General features: G+C 44.9%; 1 protein-coding gene across 3 annotated transcripts in view; it reads right to left on the bottom strand.

The window, feature by feature from the left end:
- aifm4 (apoptosis inducing factor mitochondria associated 4) overlaps window positions 1-20802 on the bottom strand; it is an 83559-nt gene that overhangs the window by 22701 nt on the left and 40056 nt on the right. For 2 of the 3 annotated variants that reach the window (XM_085965056.1, XM_085965054.1), the window contains exons 10-15: window positions 19050-19180; window positions 13080-13253; window positions 7010-7123; window positions 6596-6669; window positions 6441-6504; window positions 6245-6321 (exon numbers count right to left, since the gene is read on the bottom strand). In XM_085965056.1, coding sequence (XP_085821182.1) covers window positions 6245-6321; window positions 6441-6504; window positions 6596-6669; window positions 7010-7123; window positions 13080-13253; window positions 19050-19180 — 634 coding nt within the window. The remainder of the gene's footprint in view (window positions 1-6244; window positions 6322-6440; window positions 6505-6595; window positions 6670-7009; window positions 7124-13079; window positions 13254-19049; window positions 19181-20802) is intronic. The other variant, XM_085965055.1, reaches the window with a different exon arrangement.

The following is a 20802-nucleotide window of genomic DNA, read 5'->3' as shown; positions in this document are numbered from 1 at the left end:
TAGTAAACGACTTGCTGAAAGCCCAGAAAAAGCTGGATGCAGAGGTACACATGAAGAAGTCTCTTCAGGAAAGATGTCTGGATTTGGAACAAGAGCTGGCTAACGTCCAGCTAGGTATGGAGGAAATAGACGACCCTCTCACTGGTCTAGCTCAGGACGACACCGAATATTACGATGTCCTGTCCTGCCCAGCTTGTAACTTCGACTCCCAAAGTGCAGAAATCATGGAGGAGCACCAAAAGTCTACGGAACATCGGGAGAAGCTGGCTCTACGACGGAAACAGGAGGAAGAGAAGGAGGAACTGCGCATGCAGCTGGCAGCTGTGGCAGCTGACAATGGAGCCCAGAGAGTCTCCAAGAAGCAGAAAAGGAAAAGTAAAAACAGAAGATGACCCATCTGAACCATTATCACCTCTACCAGATCACACACGTGGTCCCTCCGAACGGAGCCAATTCAGTTCGGAAGTTCAAACTGTTAAATCCATGGAAGGACTATTGAATGAGTCACTCTAGCAACGTGAACCGACTACACCACAGAGATTGAATCTGTGAACTGTTTTCCGCAGAGACTGAATCTGTGATCTGTTTTTGACATGAAGTTATCTATGTATCTATGTTATTCTGTTATGTAAACCTGAAGTTATATATGTATATATGTTATTACGTTATGTTAAATGGGGAGATGACTGTAAAGCTAGGAAGGGAGGAATGTTGTGTATGTAATATGTGTGCTACTTTGAACCTATGGACAGGACTGCACTACTTGTTGGGCGTAGTGATACGCAGTACCACTCCTGGCCATAGGGGTATAAATAGTACTGTGGGTACTGATTCCCCTCAGTTCCCGCCTGTGGGCATGAAGTAAAGACCTATGTGCAGTCCCTACCTCCAACCAGTAAAGGCCTGTTTGAGTTATACGTTTAAGTCTTTGTGTTAATTGTTCAATACAATACACATACTTAACAACTATCATTTCTCAAGCCTCGCTGTACCACAGGATCACTGACAAAGCTATCTCTGACCATTGGTCTCTCTTTCCACTCTCACCCCCTACCCTCCTTTACCCTCACCATTTGCACCTGCAAAAACTTCTTCCCCAGCTCTCGCAAATCAGTCCCTAATTCCAGACTTCCTCACTTTTGTCCCTCCTCCCAACTTAATACCTTTGCCACTCATGACTTGCTTAGTTGCTCCCTCAACTCGGCCTTCAATGCCTGTATTCCCATCAAACCAATCACCGTTTCCCACACTCGTCACTCCCCCAGCAGTCCCCATCTCAACTCGCTCAGGCCCAAGGGGTGCAAACTTTAACATTTATCACACACAACTGGTCTTATCAATTGCCAGATCTGGGTTGATCATGTCAAGCATTATCTCCTCCCGCTCAGTCAATCCTGCCTACTATTCCAGGATTATCCCAAGTTTCTTTTCTCCGACTAGCCGCCTCCTTAAAATTTTCCCCTCCGTTCCATCTACCTTCACGTCAAAACATTCCATGAGGAGCTCATGGATTTCTTCACATCCAAGAGGAACCATCTGCATCCTCACCGCCCCACCCCCCTCACCGCCCCAGGCCCCTCCAAGCCCAAGCCCCCTCACCACCCCACCCCCCTCCAAGCCCCAGCCCCCCACACCCCTCACCGCCCCAGCCCCCTCACCACCCCACCCCCTCACCACCCCCCTCGAAGCCCCAGCCCCCTCACCACCCCAGCCCCCTCCAAGCCCCAGCCCCCTCACCACCCCACCCCCCTCCAAGCCCCAGCCCCCTCACCACCCCAGCCCCCTCCAAGCCCCAGCCCCCTCACCACCCCAGCCCCCTCACCACCCCAGCCCCCTCACCACCCCAGCCCCCTCCAAGCCCCAGCCCCCTCACCACCCCACCCCCCTCCAAGCCCCAGCCCCCTCACCACCCCACCCCCCTCCAAGCCCCAGCCCCCTCCAAGCCCCAGCCCCGAACCTCTCCCATGACTCCTCCCCACTCTAACTGTGTCCATGACTCCTGGAATTTCTTTCTTCTGTTGATTACAAAATCATGTAATCCATGCTCTTGATCCCCTTCCCCTCAACTCCAGCTCACTCAATTCCTTTCGTAGCTTTCATTATAAATCGTTCCCTTTCTTCACCCATCATCCTTCTCCCCTTCAGAAACGTTTGCAATGATACCCTTTCATAAAAGGCGCTGTTGACTGATCTGTCTTAATCTAATGATCTCCACATCTCCAACCTCTCTTCTCTCCAAGGTCTGTGAAAGTGTTGTCACTTCCCAACCCCATGGCCAAATGTCCCCCAACACCCTGCTTGAACCCCACCAGTCCACCTTTCTTCCCCCATACATCTCTCCTCCTGCTCCTGGAACATTCTGCAGCATTTGACATTGTTAATCATGCCATCTTCCTGAAACATCTCTCCACCACCATCCAAAACCATGGGACAACCCATGCATTGCTTCATTCCTACCATAGCCAGTGGAACTCAAGTAATGGTTTCCCTCCACCCCCACATTGTCACCTCTGCAGTCCCCCAAGGATCTATCCTTAGCACCCCCCCCTTCTTGATCTATATGCAGCCCCTTAGTGATGACATCTGCAGGTGTAGCATTAGCTTGTACATGTCCGCCATGCTACCACTGCCCTCGACCATCTCCATGGTGTCAGACTGCTTACCCAAAATAAAGTCCTAGATGCATCACAAACTCCTTCAGCGCAACATCACAAAAATTGAAGCCATTATCTGGCCCCCCATGACAAACTCTGCCCTCTTGCCACTGATTCCATCCCCTTCCCTGGCCATTCTCTCGCACTAAAGCAAACCAAGGCGGCCAATGGAATGTTGGCTTTTATTGCTAGGGGGATGGAATATAAAAACAGGGAGGTATTGTTGCAGTTGTACAAGGTATTGGTGAGACCGCACCTGGAATACTGCATACAGTTTTGGTGTCCATACTTAAGAAAAGACATACTTGCTCTCGAGTCAGTACAAAGAAGGTTCACTCGGTTAATCCCGGGGATGAGGGGATGGACATATGAGGAGAGGTTGAGTAGATTGGGACTCTACTCATTGGAGTTCAGAAGAATGAGAGGCGATCTTATTGAAACATATAAGATTGTGAAGGGGCTTGATCAGGTGGATGTGGTGAGGATGTTCCCAATGATGGGTGAAACTAGAACTAGGGGGCATAATCTTAGAATAAGGGGCTGCTCTTTCAAAACTGAGACGAGGAGAAACTTCTTCACTCAGAGGGTAGTAGGTCTGTTGAATTTGCTGCCCCAGAAAGCTGTGGAAGCTACATCATTAAATAAATTTAAAACAGAAATAGACAGTTTCTTAGAAGTAAAGGGAATTAGGGGTTACGGGGAGCAGGCAGGAAATTGGACATGAGTCTATGTTCAGAACGGTCATGGCCCTGTGGGTAACGGAGCGGGCCCAGGGGCCGTGTAGCCTGGTTCTACTCCTACTTCGTGTTCTAATTCTGTGTTAGATTTCAGGAGATGGTTTTATTCCTGTTCCTGGCTGGGGTGGAGATCACCTTTTACAGAAGGTAAGTACTGTAGAAAATATAGGGACAGTGATCTCCTGGACGAGTTTCAATCGCCTAGATGGGTCGGAGAGGAATTTCCCAGATTTTTCTTCTCCCAAATTGGCCATTGGGTTTTTTTAATCTGGTTTTTCGCCTCTCCCAGGAGATCACATGGGTTCGGGTGGATGGAGAGTGATAGAAGATTTGAGGTTAGGATCAGATTAGCCATGATCTTATTGAATGGCGGAGCAGGTTCGAGGGGCCGATTGGCCGACTCCTGCTCCTATTTCTTATGTTATGTTCACTCATAATACTCAATGCCTAGCTAAGCTTTAAGCCATAGACTCTCTCCATTATGGTTGGGGGCGGGGGGGGGGGGGGGGGGTGGTAGCCAATACTGAGGAGGACTGCAACAAATTACAAGATGACATTAATAAATTTGCAGAATTAACATATAATTGGCAAATGAAATTCAACACAGATAAATGGGAGGTATTACATTTTGGTAAGAAAAATAGGGAGGTCACATATTACTTGGAAAATAAGAATCTAAAATGGGGTAGAGGAACAAAAGGGATGTAGGAGTATAAATACACAAAGCACAAAGTATTGACACAGGTTAACAAAGCCATAAAAGCAAACCAAGCAGTAGGGTTTACTTCCAGAGGGATGTACAGTAATTGAAAAGTAGTGTAATTATGCTAAACCTATATCGAATCCTGGTTAGGCCACACCTGGAGTACTGTGTGCAATTCTGGTCACCATATTATAAAAAGCATGTGGAGGCACTGGAGAGGGTGTAGAGAAGATTTACAAGGATGATACCAGAAATGCAAGGGTACAGCCATCAGGAAAGGATGAACAGGCTGGGTCTCTTGAAAAGAAAAGGTGACCTAATAGAGGTCTTTAAAATCATGAAAGGTTTTATAGAGTAGATACAGAGAGAATGTTTCCACTTGTGGGGGAAGAGCAAAACTAGAGGCCATCAATACAAGATAGTCACCAAAAAATCAAACAGGGAATTCAGAAGAAACGTCTTTGCCCAGAGTGGAATTCGCTACCACAGGGAGTGGTTGAAGTAAATAATATCGATGCATTGAAGGGGCAATTAGATAAGCATATGAGGGAGAAGGGAATCAAGGATTGTGTTAAGGTTAGATGAGGAAAGACAGGAGGTGGCTCAAGTGGAGCATAAACACTGGCATAAACTGGTTGAGCCGAATGGCCTGTTTCTGTGCTGTATATCCCACGTAATCCTATGTAATCACCAAGATTGCTTACTTCCATCACTAACACTGCAACTTTCATCCCTACGTTAGCCACTGAAACCATTACACATGCCAATCACTTCTAGACTCAACTATTCCAACACCTCTACACTGACCACCTATCCTCCCTTCATAAACTCCAACTTGCCCAAAATTCTGCCACTTGTGTCCGGTCTTGCACTAAATCTCATTCACCCATAACCCCCATCCTCGCTAACCTTTACTGGCTCAGCATCCCCCGACATAGCCTTACAAGAAATAAATCAAAGATCTCCCACCTTACAGGAAACACAGGCAATTTATAAAATTCCTGAATCTCTTTCCTGTGGGGATCCTCTATTTTGGTTTCTCCATGCGTCAGATGACTTACACGACAGAAGAAGCCCCGCAAAGTATCCTGGACACTTGGGGCTGGCTTGTATCCATGTGGGGAGGGAGAATCTCAACAATAAAAACCAAGGCCATTCAGACAAGTTGAGTGAGTGAGCAAATACATGGCAGATGCAGATTAACGTGGATAAATGTGAAGTTATCCACTTCGGTAGAAAAAACAGAAAGGCAGAGTATTATTTAAATGGTGATAGATTGGGAAATGTTGATGTACAAAGGGACCTGGGTGTCCTTGTACACCAGTCACTGAAAGCAAACATGCAGGTGCAGCAAGCAGTTAGGAAGGCAAATGGTATGTTGGCCTTCATTGCAAGAGCATTTGAGTACAGGAGCAAGGATGTCTTACTACAGTTGTACAGGGCCTTGGTGAGACCACACCTGGAGTACTGTGTGCAGTTTGTGTCTCCTTACCGAAGAAAGGATATACTTGCCATAGAGGGAGTGTAGCGAAGGTTCACCAGACTGATCGCTGGGATGGCAGGATTGTCATATGAGGAGAGATTGGGTCGACTAGGCCTGTATTCACTGGAGTTTAGAAGAATAAGAGGGGATCTCATTGAAACGTATAAAATTCTGACAGGGCTAGACAGACTGGATGCAGGGAGGATGTTTCCCCTGGCTGGGGGGTTTAGAACGAGGGGGTCACAGTCTCAGGATAGAACATTTAGGACTGAGATGAGGAGAAATGTCTTCACTCAGAGGGTGGTGAACCTGTGGAATTCTCTACCACAGAAGGCTGTGGAGGCCAAGTCACTGAATATATTTAAGAAGGCGATAGATAGATTTCTAGACACAAAAGGCACCAAGGGGTATGGGGAGAGAGCAGGAATATGGTATTGAGATAGAGGATCAGCCATGATCATATTGAATGGCGGAGCAGGCTCGAAGGGCCGACTCCTGCTCCTATTTTTCTATGTTTCTAATGAGGAAATCTTTACTTCATTATTTGATATATAAAATGGGGGAGGGGTGCACGAGAGAGAGGCAGACAATCATTCCTTATGGAACGTGTTACCCTTTGAAAAGAGCGATACTAAGGTACAAGAACTCAAGAGGAGACAATCTGTACCTTATCGACGACAACTGTACCCTTCGAATCAGTGTTTATACCACTTCCAGTAAGAAAGCTGGTCGCAGGCGTCACTCCTTTCCACAAGACAGTAAGTAATTCATACAAAAGAAGAACAAGATTATGTGAGAACACCAGTTATCAGAAAAATTAAACGATTCTAATCAAGCATCCAGTTAAGAATAAAAGTTTATACCAACTCCCACTACACAGACATCTGCTGGGAGAACTTTTCCACTTTTGAGTACAACTTCTTTCAACTGTAAATATATGAAAGTAATTTATTTTTAAATAAAAATTGATAAGAAAACAGTTATTAATTTAAATGATTAAACATTCAATGAGTTTTACCAATCCATTCTGTCCCCTTAGCTCAGTCACTCCATCCAGCATGTAAAAATTCACACCACCTTCTTCAAACATCTGTAATGTTACAGATAAGGATTTAAAGTTAGAATACCAAGTTAAAGTTCCACTTTTTATTTTATTCTATTAAGTCCACCAGGACAGAGGAGGTAGTGTAGGATTATATTAAAAATTAAAAGGATAACTAGAGCAGGAGATTTTCTTTAAAAACATTTTTTTTTAAATTTTTGTTCAAGTGGTTTGACAATAATTAGAAGATAAAGCATAGGGGGAAAAATGTAGAAATTCCAAAACAGCAGTTTCCTTTCAGAACATGGTCTAATCCACCTGTTGTTTCCAACCATGTTATCTGTAACTTCTGAATTGTTTGCATTTGAATTTCAACTCGTCAACTTAACTTCATTATAGCCTTGCCGATTTCCATCCCCAGCACATGATGATATGGGACCTCACTGGTTCCAATCACTGACACAGATGTGGCTTTTTCAATCAGATAGGCAGCTACCTCCATTCCTGAAACATGAGACAAAAATTATTTAGGAGAAATATTTGCACGACTTCATTCTATGGAGCTGTGAGTCAGCCATGGCTCAGTGGTAGCACTCTTGCCTCCGAGTCAGAAGGTTGTGAGCTCAAGTTCCACACCAGAGACTTGCACAAGAACATAAGAAATAGGAGCAGGAGTAGGCCAATCGGCCCCTCGAGCCTGCTCCACCATTCAATAAGATCATGGCTGATCTGATCCTAACCTCAAATCTTCTATCACTCTCCATCCCACCCGAACCCATGTGATCTCCCAGGAGAGGCGAAAAACCAGATAAAAAACCCAATGGCCAATTTGGGAGAAAAAAATCTGGGAAATTCCTCTCCGACCCATCTAGGCGATCGAAACTTGTCCAGGAGATCACTCTGTCCCTATATTTTCTACAGTACTTACCTTCTGTAAAGGCGATCTCCACCCCAGCCAGGAACAGGAATAAAACCATCTCCTGAAATCTAACAGAATTAGAACACAGTAGGAGCAGAACAAGGCTACACGGCCCCTGGGCCCACTCCACTACCCACAGGGCCATGACCATTCCGAACCTAGACTCATGTCCAATTTCCTGCCCGCTCCCCATAACCCTTAATTCCCTTTACTTCTAGGAAACTATCTATTTCTGTTTTAAATTTATTTAATGATGTAGCTTCCACAGCTTTCTGGGGCAGCAAATTCCACAAACCTACCACCCTCTGAGTGAAGAAGTTTCTCATCTCAGTTTTGAAAGAGCAGCCCCTTATTCTAAGATTATGCCCCCTAGTTCTAGTTTCACCCATCATTGGGAACATCCTCACCGCATCCACCTGATCAAGCCCCTTCACAATCTTATATGTTTCAATAAGATCGCCTCTCATTCTTCTGAACTCCAATGAGTAGAGTCCCAATCTACTCAACCTCTCCTGATATGACCACCCCCTCATCCCCGGGATTAACCGAGTGAACCTTCTTTGTACTGACTCGAGAGCAAATATGTCTTTTCTTAAGTATGGACACCAAAACTGTATGCAGTATTCCAGGTGCGGTCTCACCAATACCTTGTACAACTGCAGCAATACCTGCCTGTTTTTATATTCTATCCCCCTAGCAATAAAAGCCAACATTCCATTGGCCTTCTTGATCACTTGCTGCACCTGCATACTAACCTTTTGAGTTTCGTGCACCAGGACCCCCAGATCCCTTTGTACTACAGTACTTTCCAGTTTCTTGCCATTAAGATAATAACTTGCTCTACGATTTTTCCTGCCAAAGTGCATAACCTCACACTTTCCAGTATTGTATTGCATCTGCCAAATCTCTGCCCACTTACTTAGCCTGTCTATGTCCCCTTGCAGGTTTTTTATGTCCTCCTCACTCACTACTTTCCATCCCATCTTTGTATCATCTGCAAACTTTGATATGTTACACTCGGTCCCCTCCTCCAAATCGTTAATATAGATTGTAAAGAGTTGGGGACCCAGCACTGACCCCTGCGGCACACCACTAGTTACCAGTCTGAGAACGAACCATTTATCCCAACTCTCTGCTTTCTGTTAGAGAGCCAATCCTCCACCCACGCCAGAATATTACCCCCAATCCTGTGATTTTTTTATCTTGAGCAATAATCTTGTGTGGCACCTTGTCAAATGCCTTTTGGAAGTCTAAATACACTACGTCCACTGGTTCCCCTTTATCCACCCTGTATGTTACTTCCTCAAAGAACTCAAGCAAATTTGTCAAACAGGACTTCCCCTTCATGAAACCATGCTGAGTTTGTCCTATTAAATTATGTTGATCCAAATGTCCCGTTATTGTCTCCTTAATAATGGACTCCAATATTTTACCTACCACAGATGTTAGGCTAACAGGTCTATAGTTTCCAGCCTTCTTCCTACTACCCTTTTTAAATAAGGGTGTTACATTAGCAGTTTTCCAATCTGCCAGGACCTTTGCTGAGTCCAGGGAGTTTTGGAAAATTACCAATGCATCCACAATCCCTACCGCTACTTCCCTCAAGACCCTAGGATGCAAGCCATCAGATCCAGGGGATTTATCCGCCTTGAGTCCCATTATTTTACCAAGTACCACTTCCTTAGTGATTTTAATCGTATTTAGCTCCTCCCCCCCTAGAGCCCCCTGTTGGGATATTCTTAGTGTCCTCTACCGTAAAGACTGATACAAAATAATTGTTCAGCGTTTTTGCCATCTCCATGTTTCCCACCATTAATTTCCCAGTCTCATCCTCTAAGGGACCAACATTTACTTTAGCCACCCTTTTTCTTTTTATATAACTATAGAAACTTTTGCTATCCGTTTTTATATTTTTTGCTAATTTACTTTCATAAGCCATCTTCCCTTTCTTAATCAATCTTAGTTATTTTTTGCTGTCTTTTAAAGACTTCCCAATCTTCTATCCTCCCACTAGATTTGGCTACCTTATATGCCCTTGTTTTTAGTCGGATACTATCCTTAATTACTTTACTTAGCCACGGATGGCTATCTTTTCTTTGACACCCTTCTTTCCTTCAGTGGAATATATTTTTTTTTTGGAAGTTGTAAAATAACTCCTTAAATGTACACCACTGATCATGTACGGTCTTACCCTTTAATCTATTTTCCCAGTCCATTCTAATCAATTCTGCTCTCATACCTTCATAGTCTCCTTTATTCAAGCTCAGCACGCTTGTTTGAGATCCAACCTTCTCACCCTCTAATTGAATATGGAACTCAACCATGTTATGGTCACTCATTCCAAGGGGATCCTTTACTAGGACATTTTTAATTAATCCTGTCTCATTACACAGGACCAAATCTAAGGTTGCTTGCCCCCTGGTCGGTTCAGTTACATACTGCTCAAGAAACCCATCCCTAATACACTCAATGAACTCATCCTCAAGGCTGCTCTGCCCAATTTGATTTGTCCAGTTAATATGATAATTAAAATCCCCCATAATTATAGCTGTTCCCTTATTACAAGCCTCAACTATTTCCTGATTAATACTCCGTCCAACAGAGTTGCAACTGTTCGGAGGCCTATAGACTATGCACACTAGTGTTTTTTTCCCCCTTATTATTCCTTATCTCCACCCAAACTGTTTCACTATCCTGCTCCTTTGACCCAATATCATTTCTCTGTATTATAGTGATTCCTTCCTTTATTAACATAGCCACCCCACCTCCCCTCCCTTCCTGCCTGTCCTTCCTGATTGAAATTAAACATACCAGGTTATTTAACAGTCATGGTCACCCTGCAGCCATGTTTCTGTAATGGCCACAAGATCATACCCATATGTCGTTATTTGTGCCGTTAACTCATTCATTTTGTGCAGTACTGAGGGAGTGTTGCAGTGTTGGAGGGGGACAGATAGCATCCTTTGTAAGCAGGCTTGAGAGTCCCACATGGCATGTTACCTACCTGGTGCCAGGTTGAGGGACATCTCGAACCAGCTTGAAAGGATATTGGAAAGGGAGGATCCAGTCGTTGTGTTCCATGTTGGGACCAACAACATAGGAAAGAGTAGGCAAGAGGTCCTGTTTCGAGAGTACCAGGAGCTAGGAGGGAAATGAAAGAACAGGACATCAGGGGTTACTACCCTCCTATCCTCCCTTAATCTCTTCCCTCCATGTAAACTCCCCAACCCATATTCACAGGCAACCCCTTGATCTTGCAGTCTCTCATGGCCTCGCTATTGCCATTGTGTCAAACACAGGTAAGGCCATCTCTGAACACTTCCTTGTATTGCTCGCCACTCACATCCCCCTTCAACCCTACTTCCTTCTGTGTCCGCCCCTGGAAAAAATTCTCTCCCACCTCACTTACAACTGCACTTACGAAATCCCAACTGTCCAACCTTTGGCCCTCCATTCATCATGACATTTCTGCAGCTACCGATCTGTCCGCACGCTCGCCAGCACCTTTGATGCCCTAGTCCCTATTAAAACCATTATTCTCCCTCACCCTGGCCGTTATCCCCAGTACGGCCCTCACCTTCGCTCCCTTAAGTCCAAGTGATGAGAATTGAACGGATATGACAGACAACTGGTTGAGCCATTCACCACCAGATCTGTCTGGACCACAAAGCATTATCGAGTCCTGCTCTCGTCTGCCAAATCTGCTCACTGTTCCAGGATCATTCTGGAATGCAAAGATAACCCCCGGTTTCTTTTCTCTACTGCAAACCGTCTTCTTAAACCCCTCTCCCCTGTCTCTTCCACCCTCACCAACAAGTGCGAGGAGCTCATGGACTTCTTTGTCTCCAAGATTGAGACCATCCGATCAGCTGCCTCTGCCACTTCCCTTCCTTCCCCTAGCCCACCGGGCCAAATTTCCTCTAAGGTTTCCCCCAAACCCATCTCCAATCTCCCTTTCCTCTCCAAAGTTCTTGAACTTGTTGTCGACTCCCAAATCCATGCCCATCTTTCCCAGAACTCCATGTTTGAATCCCTACAATCAGGTTTCCGCCCCTGCCACAATACCGAAATGGCTCTTATCAAAGTCACAAATGACATCCTATGTGACTGCAACAAAGGTAAACTATCCCTCCTCATCCTTCTTGACCTGTCTGCAGCCTTTGACACGGTTGACCACTCCATCCTCCTCCAACGTCGTCCAGCTGGGTGGTACTGCACTCGCCTGGTTCCATTCTTATCTAGCTAATCGTAGCCAGAGAATCACCTGCAACGGCTTCTTTTCCCTTTCCCACATCATTACCGCTGGTGTCCCCCAAGGATCTATCCTTGACCCCCTCCGACTGCTCATCTACATGCTGCCCCTCGGCGTCATCATCAGAAAACAGTGTCATTTTCCACATGTACACGAACGACACCCAGCTCTACCTCACCACCACCACTTCTCGCGACCCCTTCATTGTCTCTAAATTGTCAGACTGCTTGTCCGACATCCAGTACTGGATGATGAGCAGAAATTTCCTCCAATTAAATACTGGGAAGTCCAAAGCCATCGTCTCTGGTCCCCACCACCAACTCCGTTCCCTAGCCATCGACTCCATTCCTCTCCCTAGCATCGGTGAGGCTGAACCAGATTGTTCGCACCCTGAAATGAGTTTCCGACCACATATCCGCACCATAACCAAGACTGCCTATTTCCACCACCGTAACATCGCCCGTCTCCGCCCTGGCCTCAGCTCATCTGCTGCTGAAACCCTCATCCATGCCTTTGTTACCTCTTGACTTGACTATTCCAACGCACTCCTGGCTAGCCTCCCATGCTTTACCCTACGTAAATGTGAGGTCATCCAAAATTCGACTGCCCGTGTCCTAACTCGTGCCAAGTCCCATTCACTCATCACCTACATTGGCTCCCGGTTAAGCAGCGCCTCTATTTAAAAATTTTCGTCCTCGTTTTCAAATCCCTCCATGGCCTCGCCCCTCCCTATCTCGGTCATCCCCTCGATTGAATCTGCCTCCACCACCCTTTCGGGCAGTGCAGTCCAGATCCTAACCACTCGCTGCGTAAAAATGTTTTTCCTCATGTCGCCTTTGGTTCTTCTGCCAATCACCTTAAATCTGTGTCCTCTGGTTCTCGACCCCTCTGCCAATGGTAACAGTTTCTCTCTATCTACTCTGTCCAGACCCCTCATGATTTTGAGCACATCTATCAAATCTTCTCTCAACCTTCTCTGCTCCAAGGAGAACAACCCCAGCTTCTCCATGTAACTGAAGTCCCTCATCCCTGGAACCATTCTCTAAAGGCCTTTCACATCCTTCCTAAAGTGCGGTGCCCAGAATTCGACAATACTCCAGTTGAGGCTGAACCAGTGTTTTATAAAGGTTCATCATAACTTCCTTGCTTTTGTACTTTATGCCTCTATTTATGAAGCCCAGGATCCCATATGCTTTTTTAATCGCTTTCTCAACCTGCCCTGCCACCTTCAACGATTTGTACACATATACCCCCAGGTCTCTGTTCATACACTCTCTTTAGAATTGTACCTTTTAGATTATATTGCCTCTCCTCGTTCTTCCTACCAAAATGTATCACTTCGCACTTTTCTGCGTTAAATTTCATCTGCCATGTGTCCGCCCATTCCACCAGCCTGTCTATGTCCTCTTGAAGTCTATCACTCTCCTCCTCACTGTTCACTATATTTCCAAGTTTTGTGGCATCTGCAAATTTTGAAATTGTGCCTGGTTACCCAAGTCATTAATATATATCAAGAAAAGCAGTGGCCCTACAACAAAAGAAGTCAAAACAGATAGTAGGAGCTACAAAAAGAGTATGAAAAGAAACTTGCAAGGGATATCAAAATCAACACAATTTCTTTTTACAATCATATTAGGAAAATGAAGGTGGTCAGGAGCAATGTGGGTCCCTTAAAAACTGATAGTGATATTGTAAATAAAAATATGGAAATGGCAGACATGTTGAGTAATTACTTTGCATCAGTATTTACAGTAGAGGAAGAGGATAGCATGCCAGACATTCCAAGGAAAATAATATTGAACCAGGGACAGGGACTCACCAAAAAGAGTGACAAATCCCTAGGACCAGATTGGTTTCCATCCCAGGGTTTTAAAGGAAGTAGGCGAGAACATTGGAAAATTATAGTTGGGGCATCTGCAAAGTTCTCTCGATTCAGAACCGTTCCTTTAGATTGAAAAATTGCACATGTCACTTCGCTATTTAATAAAGGAGAGAGAGGGAAACCAGTGAATTACAGACCAGTTAGTCCAACATCTGTTGGGAAATTACTAGATTCTATAGTTAAGGATAGAGTGGCAGAACACCTTGAAAAGTTTCAGCTGATCAGCGAGAGCCAGCGTGGATTTGTAAAGGGTTGGCCATGCCTGACGAACCGGATTGAATTTTTTGAAGAGGTGACTAAAAGTAGTGGACAGGGGAATGTCTATGGATGTTATTTATATGGATTTCCAGAAGGCATTCGATAAGATCCCTCAGAGACCGTTAGCTAAAGCTGAAGCAAATCATTGACCTGGCAGGGGAGAAGGTACTCTAATTGGCAGAATGTAATTAGTGGTGCCCCATGGGATCTGTATTGCGGTCTCAACTATTCATCGTATTTATTAACAACTTAGATGATGGGGTAGAAAGCCATATATCCAAGTTTTCCGATGACAAAGATAGGCGGCATTGTAAGCAGTGCAGATGGAAGCATTTTTTTTTTTAATTTTATTTCGTTCATGGGATGCGGTTGTCGCTGGCAAGGCCAGCATTTATTGCCCATCCCTAGTTGCCCTTCAGAAGGTGGTGGTGACCCACCTTCTTGAACTGCTGCAGTCCATGTGGTGAAGGTAATCCCACAGTGCTGTTAGGGAGGGAGTTCCAGGATTTTGACCCAGCGACGATGAAGGAATGGCGATATACTTCCAAGTCAGGATGGTGTGTGACTTGGAGGTGGTGGTATTCCCTTGTCCTTCTAGGTGGTAGAGGTTGCAGGTTTGGGAGGTGCTGCCAAAGATGCCTTAGCATCTTGCAGATGGTACACACTGCAGCCACGGTACGCTGGTGGTGGAGGGAGTGAATGTTTAAGGTGGTGGATGGGATGCCAATCAAGTGGGCTGCTTTGTCCTGGATAGTGTCAAGTTTCTTGTGTTGTTGGAGCTGCACTGATCCAGGCAAGTGGAGAGTATTCCATCACACTCCTGACTTGTGCCTTGTAGATGGTGGAAAGGCTTTGGGGAGTCAGGTGGTGAAACTCTCTGACCTGCTCTTGCTGCCACAGTATTTATGTGGCTACTCCAATTAAGTTTCTGGTCAATGGTAACCCCCCAGGATATGGATGGTGGGGGGATTCGGCGATGGTAATGTCATTGAATGTCAAGGGGTGGTGGTTAGATGCTCGCTTGTTGGAGATTGTCATTGCCTGGCACTTGTGTGGCACAAATGTTACCTGCCACACATCAGCCTAAGCCTAAATGTCATCCGAGTCTTGCTGCATTTGGGCATGGACTGCTTCATTATCTGAGTCGTCGCGAATGGCGCTGAACACTGCAGTCATCAGCAAACATCCCCACTTCTGGCCTTGTGTTGAAGGGAAGCAGCTGAAGATGGTTGGGCCTAGGACACTGCCCCGAGGAACTCCTGCAGCAATATCCTGGGGCTGTGATGATTGACCTCCAACCACCCCAACCATCTTCCTTAGCGCTAGGTAGGACTCTAGCCAGTGGAGAGTTTCTCTTCCCCCCCTTCCCCTCCCCCCCCCAATTCCCATTGACTTTACTAGATGCCACACTTAGTTAAATGCTGCCTTGATGTCAAGGGCAGTCACTCTGACCTCACCTCTGGAATTCAGCTCCTTTGTCCATGTTTGGACCAAGGCTGTAATGAGGTCTGGAGCCAAGTGGTCCTGGCAGAACCCAAACTGGGCATCAGTGAGCAGGTTATTGGTGAGTAAGCACCGTTGACGACACCTTCCATCACTTTGCTAATGATTGACAGTAGACTGATGGGCGGTAATTGGCCGGAATGGATTTGTCCTGCTTTTTGTGAACAGGACATACCTGGGCAGTTTTCCACATTGTCGGATAGATGCCAGTGTTGTAGCTGTACTGGATCAGCTTGGCTAGAGGCACGGCTAGTTCTGGAGCACAAGTCTTCAGCATGACAGCCGGGATGTTGTCGGGGACCATAGCTGTTGCTGTATCCAGTGTGTTCAGCCATTTCTTGATATCACGTGGAGTGAATCAAATTGGTTGAAGACTGGCTTCTATGATAGCAGGGACCTCTGGAGGAGGCCAATATGGATCATCCACTCGGCACTTCTGGCTGAAGCTGGCTGCAAACGCTTCAGCTTTGTCTTTTGCACTCGCGTGCTGGGCTCCACCATCATGGAGGATGGGGGTATTCATGGAGCCTCCTCCAGTTAGTTGTTTAAGGGTCCACCACCATTCACGATTGAATGTGGCAGTCCTGCACAGCTTTGATCTGATCCGTTGATTGAGATCGCTTAGCTCTGTCTATAGCATGCTGCTTCTGCTTTTTAAGCATGCATGTTGTCCTGTGTTGCAGCTTCCCCAGGTTGGTACCGCATTTTTAGGTACGCCTGGTGCTGCTCCTGGCATGCTCTTCTACACTCCTCATTGAACCAGGGTTGGCTTGATGGTAATGGTAGAGTAAGGGATATGCCAGGCCATGAGGTTACAGATTGTGGTGGAATACAATTCTGCTGCTGCTGATGGCCCACAGCGATTATGGATGCCCAGTTTTGAGCTGCTAGATCTGTTCTGAATCTCTCTCATTTAGCTCCACAATGACTGTACGATGGTCACTGCTACCAATGCTGTCATGGACATATGCATCTGCGACAGGTAGATTGGCGAGGACGAGGTCAAGTAGGTTATTCCCTTGTGTTGGTTCTCTCACCACCTGTCGCAGGCCCAGACTGGCAGTTATGTCCTTCAGGACTCGGCCAGCTCGGTCAGTAGTGGTGCTACCGAGCCACTCTTGGTGATGGACATTGAAGTCCCCCACCCAGAGTACATTCTGTGCCCATGCTACTCTCAGTGCTTCTTCCAAGTGGTGTTCAACATGGAGGAGTAGTGATTCATCAGCTGAGGGAGGGCGGTAGGTGGTAATCAGCAGGAGGTTTCCTTGCCCATGCTTGGCCTGAAGCCATGAGGCTTCATGGGGTCCGGAGTCAATGTTGAGGACTGTGGGAGCACCTTCACCACACTGACTGCAGTGGTTCAAGGCGGCGGCTCACCACCACCTTCTCAAGGGCAGTTAGAGATGGGCAATAAATGCTGGCCTTGCCAGCGACACCCACATCCCAGGAACTAATTTTTTAAAAACAGGCTCGAGGGGCTAAATGACCTACTCCTGTTCCTATGTGCCGACTTTCATATGAGATGTTAAACCGAGCACCTGTTTGTCCGCTCAGGTAGACATAAAAGGTTTGTCTTTTCTTTTTTAAAGATGGCAAGGAAGACCCATTTTTGCAAATAGCTGCCTGGGGCCAACAAACACTTAACTTTTATTCAATGGTCATTTAATTGTTCCCAATGGGCTCCTCCACAGCACTATAATGCTGACTCATCATTAAATAGTTTAAATCCCCGCAGCATTTCACAAATGCTTAAACAAGACATCAATTCTCACTAGAAGTTTTTGTTGTTGTTGCTGCAATGCTGCCAATTTTACCCCAAAACGCTACTGCTCGCACCTGCAATGTGACATAGAATGCAACAAACAACCCAGTCACTCAACTCAAAGCAATTACATTGTTCAGAATATTAAGAAATCCTTGAATTATGGGCTTCAGATTACACTAGGCTATCTGAATCTTTCAATTGTTTGACTTGCCTTGGATTCAGAAACTCACTGCAAATTAATTAAACTGGCAGATGATACCAAACTGGAAGAAGCAATGGAATTGAAGGAGGCAGCTCAGAAATTACTGAATAAGTTGGACAAAGTATGTAAGCAGGCAGAATGGCAGATGAAATTTAATACAAATGTGCAAAGTATAGGATTAATTTTTTTTTTTTTTTTTTTTTAAATGGGTGACACATACTCCAGAAATAGAGTTGCAACAGCCAAGGATGAAGTTGAGAGAGAGCCAGGGGTTTGAACAGACTCAATGCTCAACATGCCCAGCAATTAACAAAGCGAATAGAAAGTTGAACTGCATAGCAAAAAAAGTAGAATCCAGTCAGAGAAAGTCATGATCAAACGGTACACTACTCTGGTAAGTCCACACCTCACGCACTGTGTCCAGTTCTGATCACTGAGACACAAGGGAGACATTCAAGCATTGCGAGGAGCACAGAGAAGAGGCACAAGTTTGATTCCCAGTGCTAGCAGTCTGAGTTATGAGGAAAGACGAGAAACTTGGGCTTATTAGTCTGAAATGGAAGTATCGGAGAGATATACTAGATAGGAAACGGCATGGAAAAGGCAAATCTGAAAATTAATTGAGAACAAGAGGCCACATGTTCAAACTAGCAAGAGGCCGATTTAGAATGGGTATCAGGAAGTTCTTCACAGACAGTGATCAACACTTGCAATGGACTCTCAGATTGAGTAGTATGGATGAAAACATTTAAGAAACAATTGCAAGCTGCAATGTGGGACTTTAGAATCATTCTGGATGGATGAGCGGTGATGTGTCGAATGGCCTTCCTTATCTGGTGAATGGACACAACAAAGACCAACCATTGATAAGAGTAACACCGCATGTTCAAAAAAAAAACCTTGAAAGTTGGCCTTCCTGATCACCCGATTCTTTAGCACACACTGTATCTCTGCAGTTAAGGCATCCTTCTTCTGTTCATAGATGTCAGGTTATACTGGTTCGACAGTTAAGGGACATGGAAATATAAAATATAAGCTTTTTAATGGGGAATACTCTTTTGACCCTTAAAAAAAAGGAACTAAGGAATGACTGCAGTGATGTCTGTGAGATCACTGCATAATTCAGCTCCAACAACACACAAAGAAAAGATGTATTTTACATCAAATTGCTTTTGCGTTTGGGTGTAAATAATTGCCTGGTTGGAGCACGTTGAGGAAAATCAGAAGTAAAAACAGAAAATGCTGGAAATACACAGCAGGACAAGCAGCATCTGTGGAGAGAGAAACAAGGTTAACGTTTCAGGTCGGTGACCTTTCATCAGAAACGTTTCAGGTCGGTGACCTTTCATTTGAGGAAAATCAAGCTAGCTCGGTCACAGGCGAATGATCCTCCCAGCCTGATTTTTCCACCCAGGTTAATTATTAAGTGCAAAAAAGGAAAATTTGCTTAAGTGTAAGAAAAATACAAGCATTTGAATGCTGTGACACAATCACGGGGCTCAAAAAGACAGACACTCCATTATTTATGACATCAACAGAACCCCTGGATTATAGTACTACTTTGTACACAAATACATTTCTAGCCCGCCATCAAATAATGGAAGCCCTTAATGTTGGTGAGCTTCTCCAAAAGAAATTTTAAAAATTACCAATGAATGAGGAGCCCACGATGACAACTTTCTTTCCTATTGATAGTTCATGAATCTTGTTTGCATCTTCAGGGGTATGCAAGAGACATATGTTTTCTAGATCAGCTCCAGGACAACTAAGCACTCTAGGCCTGTATTAAACAGATAACGCAACATAAATAAAATGACACAAGAACTCAAAAGGAACATAAGCATGCTCAATGCTTTGATCTGTGGCTGTGATGTTAACCAGGACATTGAAAAGCTAGAAATTTTGAAGGATTATTTTAGTACAAATCACACTAAATTCCAAAAGAACTGAGGAGGTATAAAAAAAGATCGGAGGTACTTTGGTGTTAATAAGCACATTGGCAGCAAGACAGCACCAGGTTTAAAACCAATTGAAATGCACTTGACCCCATTCATGTGTGATTTAAACGTACTTACTATGGAAGTCTTCTGCACTTGCATTTGACCTGCACATACGCAGTTACACAAATATCTGCTCTTTGCTGATACAGCTCGACGCACGTCATGATGCCAGTTCATAAGCTTGTTCCCTGCATACAGGAACTGCTGATGGAGGCCAGTGCACTGCCTACCAACTGAAAACGGTTTCTAATTTGTGCATCGCAACCACTGCACTGAAGCCACGTTGAAGGTGCTGGAAATAGTACAAAGTCACCAGTGCATGAGGCATTTCTAAAACTAGTGCATACATGCTCTCTGTTAGTAAAGCGGTCAACTCAGTGATGCTTTCATAACTTGCATTGCTAACAAGTGTCCCAGAAGTTTGTGGCTCCTCAAATGTCAATGTACTTTTGGGAGATCTCCATTTCTAGAGAGAAATGTTCGGCAGTCTGTCTCAGCTTTGAACCAATTGGTTGATTAAAAATGTGGTAGCCAGTACATCTAGATGGTGAACACAAAATGCTGTGCTCCAACCCAAGCTGCAATCAGAGACTACTAAAGTATAGCGATTGCTCTATTTGCCAAGATTGCTGGTTTATCAAAGGCTGTGGCAACAACAGGCAGAAAATAAACAGCAATTTGTTGACGCTAGTTTACACAACTAAGAAAATCAGCTGATTTTAAGATAAATTGGCAGATTAAGATAGAAGCCTGTTTAATCAAGGGAACAGGATTAAATATATAACCCTTAAAGTAACATAAAACAAGTCCATTAAAGTTGTAGAATCTTCCTTTAAAAATTAAGAGCACAGACAAGGTGATTCAACATGTAATCCACAAAGACACCCAGATTTAAAGATATACTCTGCTGACATAAGAACATAAGACGTAGGAGCAGGAATCGGTCATTCGGCCCCTCGAGCCTGCTCTGCCATTCAATAAGCTGATCTGATCTTGGCCTCAACTCCATTCCCTGCCCGCTCCCCGTAACCCTGGACTCCCTTACCATTCAAAAATCTGTCTATCTCCACCTTAAATATATTCAATGACCCAGCCGCCACAGCTCTCTGGGAAAGAGAATTCCAAAGATTCACAACCCTCTGGCGAGAAGAAATTTCTCCTCATTTACGTTTTAAATGGGTGCCCCTTATTCTGAAATTATGCCCCCGAGTTCTAGATTCCCCCATGAGGGGAAACATCCTCTCTGCATCTACCCTATCAAGCCCCTTCAGAATCTTACATGTTTCAATAAGATCCCCTTTCATTCTTCTAAATTCCAATGAGTTTCTAGAGAGGAATACGTTCGGTAGTCTGCCTCGGCTTTGAGGCAATTGGTTGATTACTCAAAGGCCCGGATATTTAT

This window comes from Somniosus microcephalus, chromosome 22, assembly GCF_052327205.1.
Source record: "Somniosus microcephalus isolate GS21.2 chromosome 22, FLI_Smic_1.0, whole genome shotgun sequence".
NCBI classification, from domain to species: domain Eukaryota; kingdom Metazoa; phylum Chordata; class Chondrichthyes; order Squaliformes; family Somniosidae; genus Somniosus; species Somniosus microcephalus.
The sequence above is the reverse complement of the archived record's forward strand: the minus strand, read 5'-3'. Positions and strand labels throughout refer to the sequence as shown.